Genomic DNA, 23,586 nt, shown 5'->3' with positions numbered 1-23,586 from the left:
TAGGGAATAGGGCTCTGGTCAACAGTAGTGTTCTATATAGGGAATAGGGCTCTGGTCAACAGTAGTGTTCTATATAGGGAATAGGGCTCTGGTCAACAGTAGTGTTCTATATAGGGAATAGGGCTCTGGTCAACAGTAGTGTTCTATATAGGGAATAGGGCTCTGGTCAACAGTAGTGTTCTATATAGGGAATAGGGCTCTGGTCAACAGTAGTGTACTATATAGGGAATAGGGCTCTGGTCAACAGTAGTGTTCTATATAGGGAATAGGGCTCGAAGGACTAGCGTCATCACAGTGAACAGACAAGTTGGTTGGGTTTGTTAAATATTAAATACATCAGTGTTTCTTACCTTGCAAAAAAATGTCCTGAACCTTTTGATCTTTGAGCCAGAACCTGACCTCTTCATGAAGCTGAGGGTTGTCCCTGAGAACAGGACTCAAACTGTCCACTTCCTCCTGCAGACAGAGACGGAGGAGCGGACACGTTAGAACCCTATTATATACATACTAAAGACCATTCAGTACATTACAACTGGAGGTAGAACCGTATTATATACATACTAAAGACCATTCAGTACATTACAACTGGAGGTAGAACCCTATTATATACATACTAAAGACCATTCAGTACATTACAACTGGAGGTAGAACCGTATTATATACATACTAAAGACCATTCAGTACATTACAACTGGAGGTAGAACCCTATTATATACATACTAAAGACCATTCAGTACATTACAACTGGAGGTAGAACCGTATTATATACATACTAAAGACCATTCAGTACATTACAACTGGAGGTAGAACCCTATTATATACATACTAAAGACCATTCAGTACATTACAACTGGAGGTAGAACCCTATTATGTACATTACAACTGGAGGTAGAACCGTATAATATACATACTAAAGACCATTCAGTACATTACAACTGGAGGTAGAACCGTATTATATACATACTAAAGACCATTCAGTACATTACAACTGGAGGTAGAACCGTATTATATACATACTAAAGACCATTCAGTACATTACAACTGGAGGTAGAACCGTATTATATACATACTAAAGACCATTCAGTACATTACAACTGGAGGTAGAACCCTATTATATACATACTAAAGACCATTCAGTACATTACAACTGGAGGTAGAACCGTATTATATACATACTAAAGACCATTCAGTACATTACAACTGGAGGTAGAACCTGTGTATTATACCACACAATACATTACATATTTACTACAATTAAAAACCAAGAAACCATCTTTTAAGTGAGAAGTAGGCACACCCACCAATGGTTTTTCCAGCACCAATGTCTACTCCACCCACGCCATACCGAGGTTTTCCAGCACCAATGTCTACTCCACCCACGCCATACCGAGGTTTTCCAGCACCAATGTCTACTCCACCCACGCCATACCGAGGTTTTCCAGCACCAATGTCTACTCCACCCACGCCATACCAAGGTTTTCCAGCACCAATGTCTACTCCACCCACGCCATACCAAGGTTTTCCAGCACCAATGTCTACTCCACCCACGCCATACCGAGGTTTTCCAGCACCAATGTCTACTCCACCCACGCCATACCAAGGTTTTCCAGCACCAATGTCTACTCCACCCACGCCATACCGAGGTTTTACAGCACCAATGTCTACTCCACCCACGCCATACCAAGGTTTTCCAGCACCAATGTCTACTCCAGCCATGCTCTACCAAGGTTTTACAGCACCAATGTCTACTCCACCCATGCTCTAACAAGGTTTTCCAGCACCAATGTCTACTCCACCCACGCTCTACCGAGGTTTTACAGCACCAATGTCTACTCCACCCACGCTCTACCGAGGTTTTTCCAGCACCAATGTCTACTCCACCCACGCCATACCAAGGTTTTCCAGCACCAATGTCTACTCCACCCACGCCATACCAAGGTTTTCCAGCACCAGTGTCTACTCCACCCACGCCATACCAAGGTTTTCCAGCACCAATGTCTACTCCGCCCAAGTCAACCATTCTTAATCTTTGGTCTTTTGCTCGAGGCATGGTTCACATACTTTTTCTTGCCACTGTGTGTGTGTGTGTGTGTGTGTGTGTGTGTGTGTGTATTCCAGGGTTTTTCTTTATTTTCTACATTGTAGAATAATAGTGAAGATGTCAAAACTATGAAATAACACATGGAATTATGTAGTCACCAGAAACCTGACTGTGTATTTTAGATCCATCAGCTAAATCAAATCAAATCAAATTTTATTTGTCACATACACATGGTTAGCAGATGTTAATGCGAGTGTAGCGAAATGCTTGTGCTTCTAGTTCCGACAATGCAGTAATAACGAGCAAGTAATCTAACTAACAATTCCAAAACTACTGTCTTATACACAGTGTAAGGGGATAAAGAATATGTACATAAGGATATATGAATGAGTGATGGTACAGAGCATCATAGGCAAGATACAGTAGATGGTATCGAGTACAGTATATACATATGAGATGAGTATGTAAACAAAGTGGCATAGTTAAAGTGGCTAGTGATACATGTATTATATAAGGATGCAGTAGATGATATAGAGTACAGTATATACGTATACATATGAGATGAATAATGTAGGGTATGTAAACATTATATTAGGTAGCATTGTTTAAAGTGGCTAGTGATATATTTGACATCATTCCCCATCAATTCCCATTATTAAAGTAGCTGGAGTTGAGTCAGTGTGTTGGCAGCAGCCACTCAATGTTAGTGGTGGCTGTTTAACAGTCTGATGGCCTTGAGATAGAAGCTGTTTTTCAGTCTCTCGGTCCCAGCTTTGATGCACCTGTACTGACCTCGCCTTCTGGATGATAGCGGGGTGAACAGGCAGTGGCTCGGGTGGTTGTTGTCCTTGATGATCTTTATGGCCTTCCTGTAACATCGGGTGGTGTAGGTGTCCTGGAGGGCAGGTAGTTTGCCCCCGGTGATGCGTTGTGCAGACCTCACTACCCTCTGGAGAGCCTTACGGTTGTGGGCGGAGCAGTTGCCGTACCAGGCGGTGATACAGCCCGCCAGGATGCTCTCGATTGTGCATCTGTAGAAGTTTGTGAGTGCTTTTGGTGACAAGCCGAATTTCTTCAGCCTCCTGAGGTTGAAGAGGCGCTGCTGCGCCTTCCTCACGATGCTGTCTGTGTGAGTGGACCAATTCAGTTTGTCTGTGATGTGTATGCCGAGGAACTTAAAACTTACTACCCTCTCCACTACTGATCCATCGATGTGGATAGGGGGGTGTTCCCTCTGCTGTTTCCTGAAGTCCACAATCATCTCCTTAGTTTTATTGACGTTGAGTGTGAGGTTATTTGCCTGACACCACACTCCGAGGGCCTGACACCTCCTCCCTGTAGGCCGTCTCGTCGTTGTTGGTAATCAAGCCTACCACTGTTGTGTCGTCCGCAAACTTGATGATTGAGTTGGAGGCGTGCGTGGCCACGCAGTCGTGGGTGAACAGGGAGTACAGGAGAGGGCTCAGAACGCACCCTTGTGGGGCCCCAGTGTTGAGGATCAGCGGGGAGGAGATGTTGTTGCCTACCCTCACCACCTGGGGGCGGCCCGTCAGGAAGTCCAGTACCCAGTTGCACAGGGCGGGGTCGAGACCCAGGGTCTCGAGCTTGATGACGAGCTTGGAGGGTACTATGGTGTTGAATGCCGAGCTGTAGTCGATGAACAGCATTCTCACATAGGTATTCCTCTTGTCCAGATGGGTTAGGGCAGTGTGCAGTGTGGTTGAGATTGCATCGTCTGCGGACCTATTTGGGCGGTAAGCAAATTGGAGTGGGTCAAGGGTGTCAGGTAGGGTGGAGGTGATATGGTCCTTGACTAGTCTCTCAAAGCACTTCATGATGACGGATGTGAGTGCTACGGGGCGGTAGTCGTTTAGCTCAGTTACCTTAGCTTTCTTGGGAACAGGAACAATGGTGGCCCTCTTGAAGCATGTGGGAACAGCAGACTGGTATAGGGATTGATTGAATATGTCCGTAAACACACCGGCCAGCTGGTCTGCGCATGCTCTGAGGGCGCGGCTGGGGATGCCGTCTGGGCCTGCAGCCTTGCGAGGGTTAACACGTTTAAATGTCTTACTCACTTCGGCTGCAGTGAAGGAGAGACCGCATGTTTCCGTTGCAGGCCGTGTCAGTGGCACTGTATTGTCCTCAAAGCGGGCAAAAAGTTATTTAGTCTGCCTGGGAGCAAGACATCCTGGTCCGTGACTGGGCTGGGTTTCTTCCTGTAGTCCGTGATTGACTGTAGACCCTGCCACATACCTCTTGTGTCTGAGCCGTTGAATTGAGATTCTACTTTGTCTCTGTACTGGCGCTTAGCTTGTTTGATAGCCTTGCGGAGGGAATAGCTGCACTGTTTGTATTCAGCCATGTTACCAGACACCTTGCCCTGATTAAAAGCAGTGGTTCGTGCCTTCAGTTTCACACGAATGCTGCCATCAATCCACGGTTTCTGGTTAGGGAATGTTTTAATCGTTGCTATGGGAACGCCAATGTCCAGTCTCTTGACAACAAGGTTGATGAAATCCGAGCAAGGGTAGCATTCCAGAGGGACATCAGAGACTGTAACGTTCTCTGCTTCACGGAAACATGGCTCACTGGAGAGACGCAATCCGAAGCGGTGCAGCCAGCGGGTTTCTCCACGCATCGCGCCGACAGAAACAAACATCTCTCTGGTAAGAAGACGGGCGGGGGCGTATGCCTTATGGCCAACGTGACATGGTGTGATGAAGGAAACATACAGGAACTCAAATCCTTCTGTTCACCTGATTTAGAATTCCTCACAATCAAATGTAGACCGCATTATCTACCAAGAGAATTCTCTTCGATTATAATCACAGCTGTATATATCCCCCAAGCAGACACATCGATGGCTCTGAACGAACTTTATTTAACTCTCTGCAAACTGGAAACGATTTATCCGGAGGCTGCATTCATTGTAGCTGGGGATTTTAACAAGGCTAATCTGAAAACAAGACTCCCTAAATTTTATCAGCATATTGATTGCGCAACCAGGGGTGGAAAGACCCTGGATCATTGTTACTCTAACTTCCGCGACGCATATAAGGCCCTGCCCCGCCCCCTTTCGGAAAAGCTGACCACGACTCCATTTTGTTGATCCCTGCCTACAGACAGAAACTAAAACAAGAAGCTCCCACGCTGAGGTCTGTCCAACGCTGGTCCGACCAAGCTGACTCCACACTCCAAGACTGCTTCCATCACGTGGACTGGGAGATGTTTCGTATTGCGTCAGACAACAACATTGACGAATACGCTGATTCGGTGTGCGAGTTCATTAGAACGTGCGTTGAAGATGTCGTTCCCATAGCAACGATTAAAACATTCCCTAACCAGAAACCATGGATTGATGGCAGCATTCGTGTGAAACTGAAGGCACGAACCACTGCTTTTAATCAGGGCAAGGTGTCTGGTAACATGACTGAATACAAACAGTGCAGCTATTCCCTCCGCAAGGCTATCAAACAAGCTAAGCGCCAGTACAGAGACAAAGTAGAATCTCAATTCAACGGCTCAGACACAAGAGGTATGTGGCAGGGTCTACAGTCAATCACGGACTACAGGAAGAAACCCAGCCCAGTCACGGACCAGGATGTCTTGCTCCCAGGCAGACTAAATAACTTTTTTGCCCGCTTTGAGGACAATACAGTGCCACTGACACGGCCTGCAACGGAATCATGCGGTCTCTCCTTCACTGCAGCCGAAGTGAGTAAGACATTTAAACGTGTTAACCCTCGCAAGGCTGCAGGCCCAGACGGCATCCCCAGCCGCGCCCTCAGAGCATGCGCAGACCAGCTGGCCGGTGTGTTTACGGACATATTCAACCAATCCCTATACCAGTCTGCTGTTCCCACATGCTTCAAGAGGGCCACCATTGTTCCTGTTCCCAAGAAAGCTAAGGTAACTGAGCTAAACGACTACCGCCCCGTAGCACTCACATCCGTCATCATGAAGTGCTTTGAGAGACTAGTCAAGGACCATATCACCTCCACCCTACCTGACACCCTTGACCCACTCCAATTTGCTTACCGCCCAAATAGGTCCACAGACGATGCAATCTCAACCACACTGCACACTGCCCTAACCCATCTGGACAAGAGGAATACCTATGTGAGAATGCTGTTCATCGACTACAGCTCGGCATTCAACACCATAGTACCCTCCAAGCTCGTCATCAAGCTCGAGACCCTGGGTCTCGACCCCGCCCTGTGCAACTGGGTACTGGACTTCCTGACGGGCCGCCCCAGGTGGTGAGGGTAGGCAACAACATCTCCTCCCCGCTGATCCTCAACACTGGGGCCCCACAAGGGTGCGTTCTGAGCCCCCTCCTGTACTCCCTGTTCACCCACGACTGCGTGGCCATGCACGCCTCCAACTCAATCATCAAGTTTGCGGACGACACAAAAGTGGTAGGCTTGATCACCAACAACGACGAGACGGCCTACAGGGAGGAGGTGAGGGCCCTCGGAGTGTGGTGTCAGGAAAATAACCTCACACTCAACGTCAACAAAACTAAGGAGATGATTGTGGACTTCAGGAAACAGCAGAGGGAACACCCCCATCCACATCGATGGAACAGTAGTGGAGAGGGTAGCAAGTTTTAAGTTCCTCGGCATACACATCACAGACAAACTGAATTGGTCCACTCACACAGACAGCATCGTGAGGAAGGCGCAGCAGCGCCTCTTCAACCTCAGGAGGCTGAAGAAATTCGGCTTGTCACCAAAAGCACTCACAAACTTCTACAGATGCACAATCGAGAGCATCCTGGCGGGCTGTATCACCGCCTGGTATGGCAACTGCACCGCCCTCAACCGTAAGGCTCTCCAGAGGGTAGTGAGGTCTGCACAACGCATCACCGGGGGCAAACTACCTGCCCTCCAGGACACCTACACCACCCGATGCTACAGGAAGGCCATAAAGATCATCAAGGACATCAACCACCCGAGCCACTGCCTGTTCACCCCGCTGTCATCCAGAAGGCGAGTTCAGTACAGGTGCATCAAAGCTGGGACCGAGAGACTGAAAAACAGCTTCTATCTCAAGGCCATCAGACTGCTAAACAGCCACCACTAACATTGAGTGGCTACTGCCAACACACTGTCAATGACACTGACTCTACTCCAGCCACTTTAATCATGGGAATTGATGGGAAATTATGTAAATATATCACTAGCCACTTTAAACAATGCTACCTTATATAATGTTACTTACCCTACATTGTTCATCTCATATGCATACGTTGATACTGTACTCTATATCATCGACTGCATCCTTATGTAATACATGTATCACTAGCCACTTTAACTATGCCACTTGGTTTACATACTTATCTCATATGTATATACTGTACTCGATATCATCTACTGTATCTTGCCTATGCTGCTCTGTACCATCACTCATTCATATATCCTTATGTACATATTCTTTATCCCCTTACACTGTGTATAAGACAGTAGTTTTTTTTTTGGAATTGTTAGTTAGATTACTTGCTCGTTATTACTGCATTGTCGGAACTAGAAGCACAAGCATTTCGCTACACTCGCATTAACATCTGCTAACCATGTGTATGTGACAAATAAAATTTGATTTGATTTGACATCTTCAACGCACGTTCTAATGAACTCGCACACCGTATCAGCGTATTCGTCAATGTTGTTGTCTGACGCAATACGAAACATCTCCCAGTCCACGTGATGGAAGCAGTCTTGGAGTGTGGAGTCAGCTTGGTCGGACCAGCGTTGGACAGACCTCAGCGTGGGAGCTTCTTGTTTTAGTTTCTGTCTGTAGGCAGGGATCAACAAAATGGAGTCGTGGTCAGCTTTTCCGAAAGGGGGCGGGGCAGGGCCTTATATGCGTCGCGGAAGTTAGAGTAACAATGATCCAGGGTCTTTCCACCCCTGGTTGCGCAATCGATATGCTGATAAAATTTAGGGAGTCTTGTTTTCAGATTAGCCTTGTTAAAATCCCCAGCTACAATGAATGCAGCCTCCGGATAAATCGTTTCCAGTTTGCAGAGAGTTAAATAAAGTTCGTTCAGAGCCATCGATGTGTCTGCTTGGGGGGATATATACGGCTGTGATTATAATCGAAGAGAATTCTCTTGGTAGATAATGCGGTCTACATTTGATTGTGAGGAATTCTAAATCAGGTGAACAGAAGGATTTGAGTTCCTGTATGTTTCTTTCATCACACCATGTCACGTTGGCCATAAGACATACGCCCCCGCCCCTCTTCTTACCAGAAAGATGTTTGTTTCTGTCGGCGCGATGCGTGGAGAAACCCGCTGGCTGCACCGCTTCGGATTGCGTCTCTCCAGTTAGCCATGTTTCCGTGAAGCAGAGAACGTTACAGTCTCTGATGTCCCTCTGGAATGCTACCCTTGCTCGGATTTCATCAACCTTGTTGTCAAGAGACTGGACATTGGCAAGAAGAATGCTAGGGAGTGGTGCACGATGTGCCCGTCTCCGGAGTCTGACCAGAAGACCGCTTCGTTTCCCTCTTTTTCTGAGTCGTTTTTTTTTTTTTTTTTGGTCGCTGCATGTGATCCACTCGGTTACACTGGTTGTAAGGCAGAACACAGGATCCGCGTCGCGAAAAACATATTCTTGGTCGTACTGATGGTGAGTTGACGCTGATCTTATATTCAGTAGTTCTTGTCGGCTGTATGTAAAGAAACCTAAGATGACCTGGGGTACTAGTGTAAGAAATAACACGTAAAAAAACAAAAAACTGCATAGTTTCCTAGGAACGCGAAGCGAGGCGGCCATCTCTGTCGGCGCCGGAAGTAAAGAAGAAGATATGGATATGGAGGAAGAGAAGAGGGTTAGGGAGAAGAGAAGAGAGCCAGACAGACAACAACAGATCTGTGTCTAACTGTGTGTAGATATGGAGGAAGAGAAGAGAACCAGACAGACAACAACAGATCTGTGTCTAACTGTGTGTAGATATGGAGGAAGAGAAGAGAGCCAGACAGACAACAACAGATCTGTGTGTAGATATGGAGGAAGAGAAGAGAACCAGACAGACAACAACAGATCTGTGTCTAACTGTGACAGTCAACAGTATGGTTGGTAGACCTATACATCCATTAGACAGTCAACAGTATGGTTGGTAGACCTATACATCAATCCACAAGACAGTCAACAGTATGGTTGGTAGACCTATACATCCATTAGACAGTATGGTTGGTAGACCTATACACCCATTAGACAGTCAACAGCATGGTTGGTAGACCTATACATCCATTAGACAGTCAACAGTATGGTTGGTGGACCTATACATCCATCCATTAGACAGTCAACAGTATGGTTGGTAGACCTATACATCCATCCATTGGACAGTCAACAGTATGGTTGGTAGGCCTATACATCCATCCACAATACAGTCAACAGTATGGTTGGTAGACCTATACATCCATTAGACAGTCAACAGTATGGTTGGTAAACCTATACATCCATTAGACAGTATGGTTGGTAGACCTATACATCCATTAGACAGTCAACAGTATGGTTGGTAGACCTATACATCCATTAGACAGTCAACAGTATGGTTGGTAGACCTATACATCCATCCACAAGACAGTCAACAGTATGGTTGGTAGACCTATACATCCATTAGACAGTCAACAGTATGGTTGGTAGACCTATACATCCATTAGACAGTCAACAGTATGGTTGGTAGACCTATACATCCATTAGACAGTCAACAGTATGGTTGGTAGACCTATACATCCATTAGACAGTCAACAGTATGGTTGGTAGACCTATACATCCATCCACAATACAGTCAACAGTATGGTTGGTAGACCTATACATCCATCCACAATACAGTCAACAGTATGGTTGGTAGACCTATACATCCATCCATTAGACAGTCAACAGTATGGTCGGTAGACCTATACATCCATTAGACAGTCAACAGTATGGTTGGTAAACCTATACATCCATTAGACAGTCAACAGTATGGTTGGTAGACCTATACATCCATTAGACAGTATGGTTGGTAGACCTATACATCCATTAGACAGTCAACAGTATGGTTGGTAGACCTATACATCCATTAGACAGTATGGTTGGTAGACCTATACATCCATTAGACAGTCAACAGTATGGTTGGTAGACCTATACACCCATTAGACAGTCAACAGTATGGTTGGTAAACCTATACATCCATTAGACAGTATGGTTGGTAGACCTATACATCCATCCACAAGACAGTCAACAGTATGGTTGGTAGACCTATACATCCACAAGACAGTCAACAGTATGGTTGGTAGGCCTATACATCCATTAGACAGTCAACAGTATGGTTGGTAGACCTATAAATCCATTAGACAGTCAACAGTATGGTTGGTAGACCTATACATCCATTAGACAGTCAACAGTATGGTTGGTAGACCTATACATCCATCCACAATACAGTCAACAGTATGGTTGGTAGACCTATACATCCATCCATTAGACAGTCAACAGTATGGTCGGTAGACCTATACATCCATTAGACAGTCAACAGTATGGTTGGTAAACCTATACATCCATTAGACAGTCAACAGTATGGTTGGTAGACCTATACATCCATTAGACAGTCAACAGTATGGTTGGTAGACCTATACATCCATTAGACGGTCAACAGTATGGTTGGTAGACCTATACATCCATTAGACGGTCAACAGTATGGTTGGTAGACCTATACATCCATTAGACAGTCAACAGTATGGTTGGTAGACCTATACACCCATTAGACAGTCAACAGTATGGTTGGTAGACCTATACATCCATCCACAAGACAGTCAACAGTATGGTTGGTAGACCTATACATCCACAAGACAGTCAACAGTATGGTTGGTAGGCCTATACATCCATTAGACAGTCAACAGTATGGTTGGTAGACCTATAAATCCATTAGACAGTCAACAGTATGGTTGGTAGACCTATACATCCATTAGACAGTCAACAGTATGGTTGGTAGACCTATACATCCATCCATTAGACAGTCAACAGTATGGTTGGTAGACCTATACATCCACAAGACAGTCAACAGTATGGTTGGTAGACCTATACATCCATTAGACAGTCAACAGTATGGTTGGTAGACCTATAAATCCATTAGACAGTCAACAGTATGGTTGGTAGACCTATACATCCATTAGACAGTCAACAGTATGGTCGGTAGACCTATACATCCATTAGACAGTCAACAGTATGGTTGGTAGACCTATACATCCATCCATTGGACAGTCAACAGTATGGTTGGTAGGCCTATACATCCATTAGACAGTCAACAGTATGGTTGGTAGACCTATACATCCATTAGACAGTCAACAGTATGGTTGGTAGACCTATACATCCATTATACAGTCAACAGTATGGTTGGTAGACCTATACATCCATTAGACAGTCAACAGTATGGTTGGTAGACCTATACATCCATTAGACAGTCAACAGTATGGTTGGTAGACCTATACATCCATTAGACAGTCAACAGTATGGTTGGTAGACCTATACATACATGCCAGCAGCATACCACCCTGCATACCACTGCTGGCTTGCTTCTGAAGCTAAGCAGGGTTGGTCCTGGTCAGTTCCTGGATGGGAGACCAGATGCTGCTGGAAGTGGTGTTGGAGGGCCAGTAGGGGGCACTCTTTCCTCTGGTCTAAAAAAATGTCCCAATGAACCAGGGCAGTGATTGGGGACATTGCCCTGTGTAGGGTGCCGTCTTTCGGATGGGACGTTAAACGGGTGTCCTGACTCTGAGGTCATTAAAGATCCCTTGACACTTATCGTAAGAGTTGGGGTGTTAACCCCGGTGTCCTGGCTAAATTCCCAATCTGACCCTCAAACCATCACGGTCGGCTCATTCAGCCCCCAGGTCGTTGCTGTAAATGAGAACGTGTTCACAGGACTCAGTGGGACAGCAGCTCAGACAGAACACGAGCAGGACAGCAGCTCAGACAGAACACTAGCGGGACTCAGTGGGACAGCAGCTCAGACAGAACACGAGCAAAACAAAAAACTGCATAGTTTCCTAGGAACGCGAAGCGAGGCGGCCATCTCTGTCGGCGCCGGAAGTAAAGAAGAAGATATGGATATGGAGGAAGAGAAGAGGGTTAGGGAGAAGAGAAGAGAGCCAGACAGACAACAACAGATCTGTGTGTAGATATGGAGGAAGAGAAGAGAACCAGACAGACAACAACAGATCTGTGTGTAGATATGGAGGAAGAGAAGAGAACCAGACAGACAACAACAGATCTGTGTGTAGATATGGAGGAAGAGAAGAGAACCAGACAGACAACAACAGATCTGTGTCTAACTGTGTGTAGATATGGAGGAAGAGAAAGGAAGGAGCCAGTAAACTGTGAATTTGTAGAAGGACAGAATAGCTAACAGTAAAATGGCCCACTATATTTTCCTGGGTTTAGACAGACCATGTCAACCAAGTTGGTCATCTTTTTCCACCCACATAAACACACTAAGTTTAAAAGCAAACTGGCTGGGGGTCTGGGAGGACCCTAACCCTGGCTGGGGGCTGGGAGGACCCTAACCCTGTCTGGACGGGCTGGCTGGGGGTCTGGGAGGACCCTAACCCTGGCTGGGGGCTGGGAGGACCCTAACCCTGGCTGGGGGTCTGGTAGGACCGAGCTGGGGGACTGTTGTCCACGGATCCAATTAGAAAATACCAATGCCTGTTATGTCTTTCTCTTTCCCCCTCTGTTTTTCTCTCTGGCCCGCCTGCCCTCCATTCCCCTTCTCTCTCTGGCCCTCCTCCCCTCCCCTTCTCTCTCTGGCCCTCCTCCCCTCCCCTTCTCTCTCTGGCCCTCCTCCCCTCCCCTTCTCTCTCTGGCCCTCCTCCCCTCCCCTTCTCTCTCTGGGCTGTAACATCAGTGTGTTGGAGGATCTTCTATTTGTTCCAGTGGAAAACACTTACATATGGGTGTTGCTGTGTTATGGAATTTAAAATACTTCCAGATACAACTCTGACCCAGAAAAACAAGGCTTCCTCTTCCCGTCCCTTTCTACTACTGAGACAGGAAGGCAGAGGGGAGAGAGGGTGTGTGTGAGTGTGAGAGGCAGCTCAGACACTCTTCTGCTCTCTGTGCAGGCCTTGGAAGTTCCCGTCTTCAACAGACAGGACTGACTGACCGACCGACAGGACCGACAGACCAACAGGACTGACAGACAGGGCTCCAGGCTCTAATCAGCTGAGGAGAGCATCCACATATCAGGTAGCTGAAGTTCTGTGTGGGTCTCTGTGTGTGTGTGTGTGTGTCTCGACAACAGTGTGGATTTAAATTACAGTCCTATCATGACTTCCCATCCATCATTCCATAATTAACCAACTAGCCTATACCTGACCTATACATCCATCCATCAGACAGTCAACAGTATGGTTGGTAGGCCTATACATCCATTAGACAGTCAACAGTATGGTTGGTAGACCTATACATCCATTAGACAGTCAACAGTATGGTTGGTAGACCTATACATCCATTAGACAGTCAACAGTATGGTTGGTAGACCTATACATCCATTAGACAGTCAACAGTATGGTTGGTAGACCTATACATCCATCCACAATACAGTCAACAGTATGGTTGGTAGACCTATACATCCATCCACAATACAGTCAGTATGGTTGGTACAGTATGGTTGGTAGACCTATACATCCATCCATTAGACAGTCAACAGTATGGTTGGTAGACCTATACATCCATTAGACAGTCAACAGTATGGTTGGTAAACCTATACATCCATTAGACAGTCAACAGTATGGTTGGTAGACCTATACATCCATTAGACAGTCAACAGTATGGTTGGTAGACCTATACATCAATCCACAAGACAGTCAACAGTATGGTTGGTAGACCTATACATCCATTAGACAGTATGGTTGGTAGACCTATACATCCATTATACAGTCAACAGTATGGTTGGTAGACCTATACATCCATTATACAGTCAACAGTATGGTTGGTAGACCTATACATCCATTAGACAGTCAACAGTATGGTTGGTAGACCTATACATCCATTAGACAGTCAACAGTATGGTTGGTAGACCTATACATCAATCCACAAGACAGTCAACAGTATGGTTGGTAGACCTATACATCCATTAGACAGTATGGTTGGTAGACCTATACATCCATTAGACAGTCAACAGTATGGTTGGTGGACCTATACATCCATCCATTAGACAGTCAACAGTATGGTTGGTAGACCTATACATCCATTAGACAGTCAACAGTATGGTTGGTAGACCTATACATCCATTAGACAGTCAACAGTATGGTTGGTAGACCTATACATCCATTAGACAGTCAACAGTATGGTTGGTAGACCTATACATCCATTAGACAGTCAACAGTATGGTTGGTAGACCTATACATCCATTAGACAGTATGGTTGGTAGACCTATACACCCATTAGACAGTCAACAGTATGGTTGGTGGACCTATACATCCATCCATTAGACAGTCAACAGTATGGTTGGTAGACCTATACATCCATCCATTGGACAGTCAACAGTATGGTTGGTAGGCCTATACATCCATCCACAATACAGTCAACAGTATGGTTGGTAGACCTATACATCCATTAGACAGTCAACAGTATGGTTGGTAAACCTAGACAGTCAACAGTATGGTTGGTATACATCCATTAGACAGTATGGTTGGTAGACCTATACATCCATTAGACAGTCAACAGTATGGTTGGTAGACCTATACATCCATTAGACAGTCAACAGTATGGTTGGTAGACCTATACATCCATTAGACAGTCAACAGTATGGTTGGTACAAGACAGTCAACAGTATGGTTGGTAGACCTATACATCCATTACAGACAGTCAACAGTATGGTTGGTAGACCTATACATCCATTAGACAGTCAACAGTATGGTTGGTAGACCTATACATCCATTAGACAGTCAACAGTATGGTTGGTAGACCTATACATCCATTAGACAGTCAACAGTATGGTTGGTAGACCTATACATCCATCCACAATACAGTCAACAGTATGGTTGGTAGACCTATATACATCCATCCACAATTCAACAGTATGGTTGGTAGACCTATACATCCATCCATTAGACAGTCAACAGTATGGTTGGTAGACCTATACATCCATTAGACAGTCAACAGTATGGTTGGTAAACCTATACATCCATTAGACAGTCAACAGTATGGTTGGTAGACCTATACATCCATTAGACAGTCAACAGTATGGTTGGTAGACCTATACATCCATTAGACAGTCAACAGTATGGTTGGTAGACCTATACATCCATTAGACAGTCAACAGTATGGTTGGTAGACCTATACACCCATTAGACAGTCAACAGTATGGTTGGTAAACCTATACATCCATTAGACAGTATGGTTGGTAGACCTATACATCCATCCATTGGACAGTCAACAGTATGGTTGGTAGGCCTATACATCCATTAGACAGTCAACAGTATGGTTGGTAGACCTATACATCCATTAGACAGTCAACAGTATGGTTGGTAGACCTATACATCCATTATACAGTCAACAGTATGGTTGGTAGACCTATACATCCATTAGACAGTCAACAGTATGGTTGGTAGACCTATACATCCATTAGACAGTCAACAGTATGGTTGGTAGACCTATACATCCATTAGACAGTCAACAGTATGGTTGGTAGACTACATCCATTAGACATCCATGCCAGCAGCATACCACCCTGCATACCACTGCTGGCTTGCTTCTGAAGCTAAGCAGGGTTGGTCCTGGTCAACAGTTCCTGGATGGGAGACCAGATGCTGCTGGAAGTGGTGTTGGAGGGCCAGTAGGGGCACTCTTTCCTCTGGTCTAAAAAAGAACACTGTCCCAATGAACCAGGGCAGTGATTGGGGACATTGCCCTGTGTAGGGTGCCGTCTTTCGGATGGGACGTTAAACGGGTGTCCTGACTCTGAGGTCATTAAAGATCCCTTGACACTTATCGTAAGAGTTGGGGTGTTAACCCCGGTGTCCTGGCTAAATTCCCAATCTGACCCTCAAACCATCACGGTCGGCTCATTCAGCCCCCAGGCCGTTGCTGTAAATGAGAACGTGTTCACAGGACTCAGTGGGACAGCAGCTCAGACAGAACACGAGCAGGACAGCAGTTCAGACAGAATACTAGCAGGACTCAGTGGGACAACAGACAGAACACTAACATGACTCAGTGGGACAGCAGCTCAGACAGAACACTAGTGGGACAACAGACAGAACACTAGTGGGGTGGGACAGTAGCTCAGGCAGACATTAACTGTGTTCATTAACAATGAATGGGCTGAGCACTGTGTGTCTGACTGCCCAGTCCCATTACTGAGAGGCTCCACATGACTGAGTCCTGTTATTAGTATTCTACAGTCTGCCTTGTAGAGGGTAATGAGGAGCAGAGCCCCCACCCTCTCTGGCTGCACGAGTCAAGGTGAGGGAGGAGACTTCATCACAAACCAGGCGATGCTTTTTATTTCGCCTCTCCTGATTGATGTTGCTGCAGTGCTATATATTCAGAGGCATCTCAACATCGAAAAACCAATTGTGACCAATACCAGAGCTCCCCCCAGTACAACCTGTCCCATTACCAGAGCACCCCCAGTACAACCTGTCCCACTACCGGAGCTACCCCAGTACAACCTGTCCCATCCGAATAGAGCTTTAGAGACATGACACAAAAATCACATCTTTAACAATATCATCTTTACAGTACAAACTGGAGTAAAGAGGTAGAGCAGATGGCACCATTCAAATACAAAGCAAGACTGGCAATATAACAAAGAGCAGCACGGTGTCTCGCTGGATAAGAGCAGCGCGGTGTCTAGCTGGATAAGAGCAGCACGGTGTCTAGCTGGATAAGAGCAGCACGGTGTCTAGCTGGATAAGAGCAGCGCGGTGTCTAGCTGGATAAGAGCAGCGCGGTGTCTAGCTGGATAAGAGCAGCGCAGCGGTGTCTAGCTGGATAAAGAGCAGCGCTGGTGTCTAGCTGGATAAGAGCAGCAGCGCGGTGTCTAGCTGGATAAGAGCAGCAGCTAGCTGGATAAGAGCAGCACGGTGTCTAGCTGGATAAGAGCAGCACGGTGTCTAGCTGGATAAGAGCAGCTGGATAAGAGCGGTGTCTAGCTGGATAAGAGCAGCGCGGTGTCTAGCTGGATAAGAGCAGCGCGGTGTCTAGCTGGATAAGAGCAGCGTCGGTGTCTAGCTGGATAAGAGCAGCGCGGTGTCTAGCTGGATAAGAGCAGCGCGGTGTCTAGCTGGATAAGAGCAGCGCGGTGTCTAGCTGGATAAGAGCAGCACGGTGTCTAGCTGGATAAGAGCAGCACGGTGTCTCGCTGGATAAGAGCAGCACGGTGTCTAGCTGGATAAGAGCAGCACGGTGTCTAGCTGGATAAGAGCAGCATGGTGTCTAGCTGGATAAGAGCAGCAATATAACAGAGAAACATGGTGTCTAGCTGGAGACAACAAGGACAAGATGCATATCAGTGGAGGCTCCTCAGAGGAGGAAGGGGAGGACCATCCTAGCTGGAGTGAACTTCATAAAAGAATAAGTGATCCTTTTGGATAAGAGCAAACTATATTAAATATATCACGGTGCCAAATAACTGATTAAAACAAATATCAGTGGAGGCTCCTCAGAAAGGAGGACCAAGGCTCTCTTAATATAATTTTTAAAGATGCCTTAGTCCTCCTTTCTGAAAGGAGGAAGGCTCTAGGAGGTGGTGTCTGAGGAGGAGTCTAGGAGGAGGAGTCTAGGAGGAGGAGGAGGTGGTGTCTAGGAGGTGTCTAGGAGGAGGAGGTGTCTAGGAGGAGGTGGTGTCTAGGAGGAGGAGGAGGTGTCTAGGAGGAGGAGGTGGTGTCTAGGAGGAGGAGGTGGTGTCTAGGAGGAGGAGGTGGTGTCTAGGAGGAGGTGTCTAGGAGGAGGTGTCTAGGAGGAGGAGGAGGTGTCTAGGAGGAGGTGTCTAGGAGGAGGAGGTGGTGTCTAGGAGGAGGAGGTGGTGTCTAGGAGGAGGAGGTGGTGTCTAGGAGGAGAGGTGGTGTCTAGGAGGAGAAGGTGGTGTCTAGGAGGAGAGGTGGTGTCTAGGAGGAGGAGGTGGTGTCTAGGAGGAGGAGGTGGTGTCTAGGAGGAGGAGGTGGTGTCTAGGAGGTGGTGTCTAGGAGGAGGAGGTGGTGTCTAGGAGGTGGTGTCTAGGAGGAGGAGGTGGTGTCTAGGAGGAGGTGGTGTCTAGGAGGAGGTGGTGGTGTCTAGGAGGAGGAGGTGGTGTCTAGGAGGAGGGGGTGGTGTCTAGGAGGAGGAGGTGGTGTCTAGGAGGAGGAGGTGGTGTCTAGGAGGAGGAGGTGGTGTCTAGGAGGAGGAGGTGGTGTCTAGGAGGAGGAGGTGGTGTCTAGGAGGAGGTGTCTAGGAGGTGGTGTCTAGGAGGAGGAGGTGTCTAGGAGGAGGTGGTGTCTAGGAGGAGGAGTCTAGGAGGAGGAGTCTAGGAGGAGGAGTCTAGGAGGAGGAGTCTAGGAGGAGGTGTCTAGGAGGAGGAGGAGGTGTCTAGGAGGAGGAGGAGGTGTCTAGGAGGAGGAGGTGGTGTCTAGGATGAGGAGGTGGTGTCTAGGATGAGGAGGTGGTGTCTAGGAGGTGGTGTCTAGGAGGTGGTGTCTAGGAGGTGTCTAGGAGGAGGAGGTGTCTAGGAGGAGGAGGTGGTGTCTAGGAGGAGGTGTCCAGGAGGAGGAGGTGGTGTCTAGGAGGAGGTGTCTAGGAGGAGGAGGTGGGTGTCTAGGAGGAGGTGGTGGGTGTCTAGGAGGAGGTGGTGGTGTCTAGGAGGAGGTGGTGGTGTCTAGGAGGAGGTGGTGGTGTCTAGGAGGAGGTGGTGGTGTCTAGGAGGAGGAGGTGGTGTCTAGGAGGAGGTGGTGGTGTCTAGGAGGAGGAGGTGGTGTCTAGGAGGAGGAGGTGGTGTCTAGGAGGAGGAGGTGATTCAGACTTTATACTCCCAGGGTCTGATACTATGGCAACCCAGTATGAGTGTCGTGAGTAAATGTCTTGTTGCTGGGGCGATGTAATAAATATGGCTGCCGAGTGTAACACAGAAATGTGGGGGGGGGCTGTTGCTACGGTAATATGATACAAGGCTACAGTGTGGTGTTGTTTCTGGTTTCTCCTGTAATGTTCTGGGCTCTGCATGACTAAAGCATGATCTTATGTTGCTGGCTAAATGTAATGTTGAACGCCCATAGTGAGTGTGTGTGTGTTCACGGAGTGTCGCTATAGTAACATGATACTACCCTGAGCGAAGGACAGAGACCCAAATGAACACTAGCGTGTGAGAGAAAGGGAGAGCTGTGAGACAGAGGGGGCTTTGTCTGTGCAGCCCTGCCTTCCTTCCAGGGAAAGCCATTAAGTTGTGTTGGTGCTCAGAACAGAGTAGCACTGTCAGTTCTGGATCACTGAGGGAGACTGTTGTGTAGCAGAGCCAACAGCTGCAGTCCCTACCCCTACCCTGCTACAGTCACCTCACTACCCTGCTACAGTCACCCTGCTACAGTCACCTCACTACCCTGCACAGGTCACCCTGCTAGTCACCTCACTACCCTGCTACAGTCACCTCACTACCCTGCACAGGTCACCCTGCTAGTCACCTCACTACCCTGCAGTACAGTCACCTCACTACCCTGCTACAGTCACCTCACTACCCTGCTATAGTCACCTCACTACCCTGCTGGTCACCTCACTACCCTGTTACAGTCACCCTGCTACAGTCACCTCACCACCCTGCTAAAGTCACCCTCACCACCCACTGCTACAGTCACCCTGCTAGTCACACCTCACTACCCTGCTAGTCACCTCACTACCCTGCTACAGTCACCTCACTACCCTGCAACAGTCACCCTGCTACAGTCACCTCACTACCCTGCTACAGTCACCCTGCTAGTCACCTCACCTGCTACAGTCACCTCACTTCACCTGCTACAGTCACCTCACCACCCTGCTACAGTCACCCTGCTACAGTCACCTCACTACCCTGCTACAGTCACCTCACTACCCTGCTGGTCACCTCACTACCCTGCTACAGTCACCCTGCTAGTCACCTAACTACCCTGCTACAGTCACCCACTGCTACAGTCACCTCACCACCCTGCTACAGTCACCTCACTACCCTGCTATAGTCACCCTGCTACAGTCACCTCACTACCCTGCTACAGTCACCCTGCTACAGTCACCTCACTACCCTGCTACAGTCACCTCACTACCCTGCTACTCACCCTGCTACAGTCACCTGCTACAGTCACCCCACCACCCTGCTACAGTCACCCCACCACAGTCACCCTGCTAGTCACCTCACTACCCTGCTACAGTCACCTCACTACCTTGCTACAGTCACCTCACCACGCTGCTAGTCACCCTGCTACAGTCACCTCACTACCCTGCTAGTCACCTCACTACCCTGCTACAGTCACCCTGCTACAGTCACCTTACTACCCTGCTACAGTCACCTCACTACCCTGCTACAGTCACCCTGCTACAGTCACTCCACCACCCTGCTACAGTCACCCCACCACCCTGCTACAGTCACCCCACCACCCTGCTACAGTCACCCCATCACCCTGCTACAGTCACCTCACCACCCTGCTACAGACCTCACCCCTGCACAGTCACCCTGCTACAGTCACCTCCACCACCCTGCTACAGTCACCTCACCACCCTGCTACAGTCACCCTGCTACAGTCACCCTGCTAGTCACCTCACTACCCTGCTACAGTCACCTCACCACCCTGCTACAGGTCACCTCACCACCCTGCTACAGTCACCTCACCACCCTGCTACAGTCACCTCACCACCCTGCTACAGTCACCCTGCTACAGTCACACCTCACTACCCTGCTACAGTCACCCTGCCTGCTACAGTCACCTCACCACCCTGCTACAGTCACCCCACCACCCTGCACCTACAGTCACCTCACTACCCTGCTGGTCACCTGCTACTCACCCTGCTACAGTCCTGCTACAGTCACCCTGCTAGTCACCTCACTACCCTGCTACAGTCACCCTGCTAGTCACCTCACTACCCTGCTAGTCACCTCACTACCCTGCTACAGTCACCCACTGCCCTACAGTCACCTCACCACCCTGCTACAGTCACCTCACTCACCCTGCTACAGTCACCCTACTATCCTGCTACAGTCACCTCACTACCCTGCTACAGTCACCCTGCTACAGTCACCCTTGCTAGTCACCTCACTACCCTGCTACAGTCACCTCACTACCCTGCTGGTCACCTCACTACCCTGCTACAGTCACCTCACCACCCTGCTACAGTCACCCCTGCTACCTCACTACCCTGCTAGTCACCTCACTACCCTGCTACAGTCACCTGCACAGTCACCCACTACCCTGCTACAGTCACCTCACTACCCTGCTACAGTCACCTCACTACCCTGCTACAGTCACCCTGCTACAGTCACCTCACTACCCTGCTACAGTCACCCTGCTACAGTCACCTCACCACCCTGCTACACCTCACCCCTGCTACAGTCACCCCACCACCCCTGCTATCAGTCACCCCACCACCCTGCTACAGTCACCTCACCACCCTGCTACAGTCACCTCACCACCCTGCTACAGTCACCTCACTACCCTGCTACAGTCACCTGCTACAGTCACCTCACCACCCTGCTACAGTCACCCTGCTACAGTCACCTGCACCACCCTGCTACAGTCACCCTCACCACCCTGCTACAGTCACCCTGCACCTCACCCTGCTACAGTCACCTCACTACCCTGCTACAGTCACCCTGCTAGTCACCTCACTACCCTGCTACAGTCACCCTGCTACAGTCACCTCACTACCCTGCTACAGTCACCTCACTACCCTGCTACAGTCACCCTGCTACAGTCACCTCACTACCCTGCTACAGTCACCCTGCTACAGTCACCTCACTACCCTGCTACAGTCACCCTGCTACAGTCACCTCACTACCCTGCTACAGTCACCTCACTACCCTGCTACAGTCACCTCACCAACCTGCTACAGTCACCTCACCACCCTGCTACAGTCACCCTGCTACAGTCACCTCACCACCTGCACCACCCTGCTACAGTCACCCTGCTACACCTCACCCCTGCTACAGTCACCCTGCTACAGTCACCTCACTACCCTGCTACAGTCACCCTGCTACAGTCACCTCACTACCCTGCTACAGTCACCTCACTACCCTGCTACAGTCACCCTGCTACAGTCACCCTGCTACAGTCACCCCCTGCTACAGTCACCTCACCACCCTGCTACAGTCACCTCACCCCTGCTACAGTCACCTGCACTCACCCTGCTGGTCACCTCACTACCCTGCTACTCACCCTGCTAGTCACCTCCCTGCTACACACCTCACCCCTGCTAGTCACCCTGCTACAGTCACCTCACTACCCTCACTACCCTGCTAGTCACCTCACTACCCTGCTACAGTCACCCTGCTACAGTCACCCTGCTACAGTCACCTCACCACCCTGCTACAGTCACCTCACCACCCTGCTACCTCAGTCACCCTCACACCTCACCCCCTGCTACAGTCACCTCAATACCCTGCTACAGTCACCCTGCTACAGTCACCTCACTCCCTGCTACAGTCACCCTGCTACAGTCACCTCACTACCCTGCTACAGTCACCCTGCTAGTCACCTCACTACCCTGCTACAGTCACCTCACTGCTGGTCACCTGCTGCTAGTCACCTCACTACCTTGCTAGTCACCTCACTACCCTGCTAGTCACCTCTGCTACCCTGCTACAGTCACCTCACCACCCTGCTACAGTCACCTCACTACCCTGCTACAGACACCTCACTACCCTGCTACAGTCACCTCACTACCCTGCTACAGTCACCCTGCTAGTCACCTCACTCACCCTGCTACAGTCACCCTGCTACAGTCACCTCACCACCCTGCTACAGTCACCCCCTGCTACAGTCACCCTGCTAGTCACCTCACTACCCTGCTACAGTCACCTCACTACCCTGCTGGTCACCTCACCCCCTGCCACCCTGCTACAGTCACCTCACTACCCTGCTACAGTCACCCTGCTAGTCACCTCACTGCTACAGTCACTGCCCTGCTACAGTCACCCTGCTACAGTCACCTCACTACCCTGCTACAGTCACCCTGCCCTGCTGGTCACCTCACCACCCTGCTACAGTCACCCCACCACCCTGCTACAGTCACCCCACCACCCTGCTACAGTCACCTCACCACCCTGCTACAGTCACCCTGCTGGTCACCTCACTACCCTGCTACAGTCACCCTGCACACCCTGCTACAGTCACCCTGCTAGTCACCTCACTACCCTGCTACAGTCACCCTCACTCACCTCACCACCCTGCTACAGTCACCCCAGTCACAGTCACCTCACCACCCTGCTACAGTCACCTCACTACCCTGCTACAGTCACCCTGCTACAGTCACCCTGCTAGTCACCTCACCACCCTGCTACAGTCACCTCACTACCCTGCTACAGTCACCCTGCTACAGTCACCTCACTACCCTGCTACA

General features: G+C 48.7%; 1 protein-coding gene across 1 annotated transcript in view; it reads right to left on the bottom strand.

Moving 5' to 3' along the window:
* The window catches only part of LOC121838826 (probable JmjC domain-containing histone demethylation protein 2C), a 98,976-nt gene that overhangs the window by 61,696 nt on the left and 13,694 nt on the right, over positions 1-23,586 (bottom strand). The window contains 1 exon segment of the mRNA XM_042314453.1: positions 351-456. Coding sequence (XP_042170387.1) covers positions 351-456 — 106 coding nt within the window.

Source organism: Oncorhynchus tshawytscha, unplaced genomic scaffold, assembly GCF_018296145.1.
Source record: "Oncorhynchus tshawytscha isolate Ot180627B unplaced genomic scaffold, Otsh_v2.0 Un_contig_6536_pilon_pilon, whole genome shotgun sequence".
NCBI lineage: Eukaryota > Metazoa > Chordata > Actinopteri > Salmoniformes > Salmonidae > Oncorhynchus > Oncorhynchus tshawytscha.
Note: the sequence above shows the minus strand (reverse complement) of the source record. Positions and strands in the feature narration are given on the sequence as shown.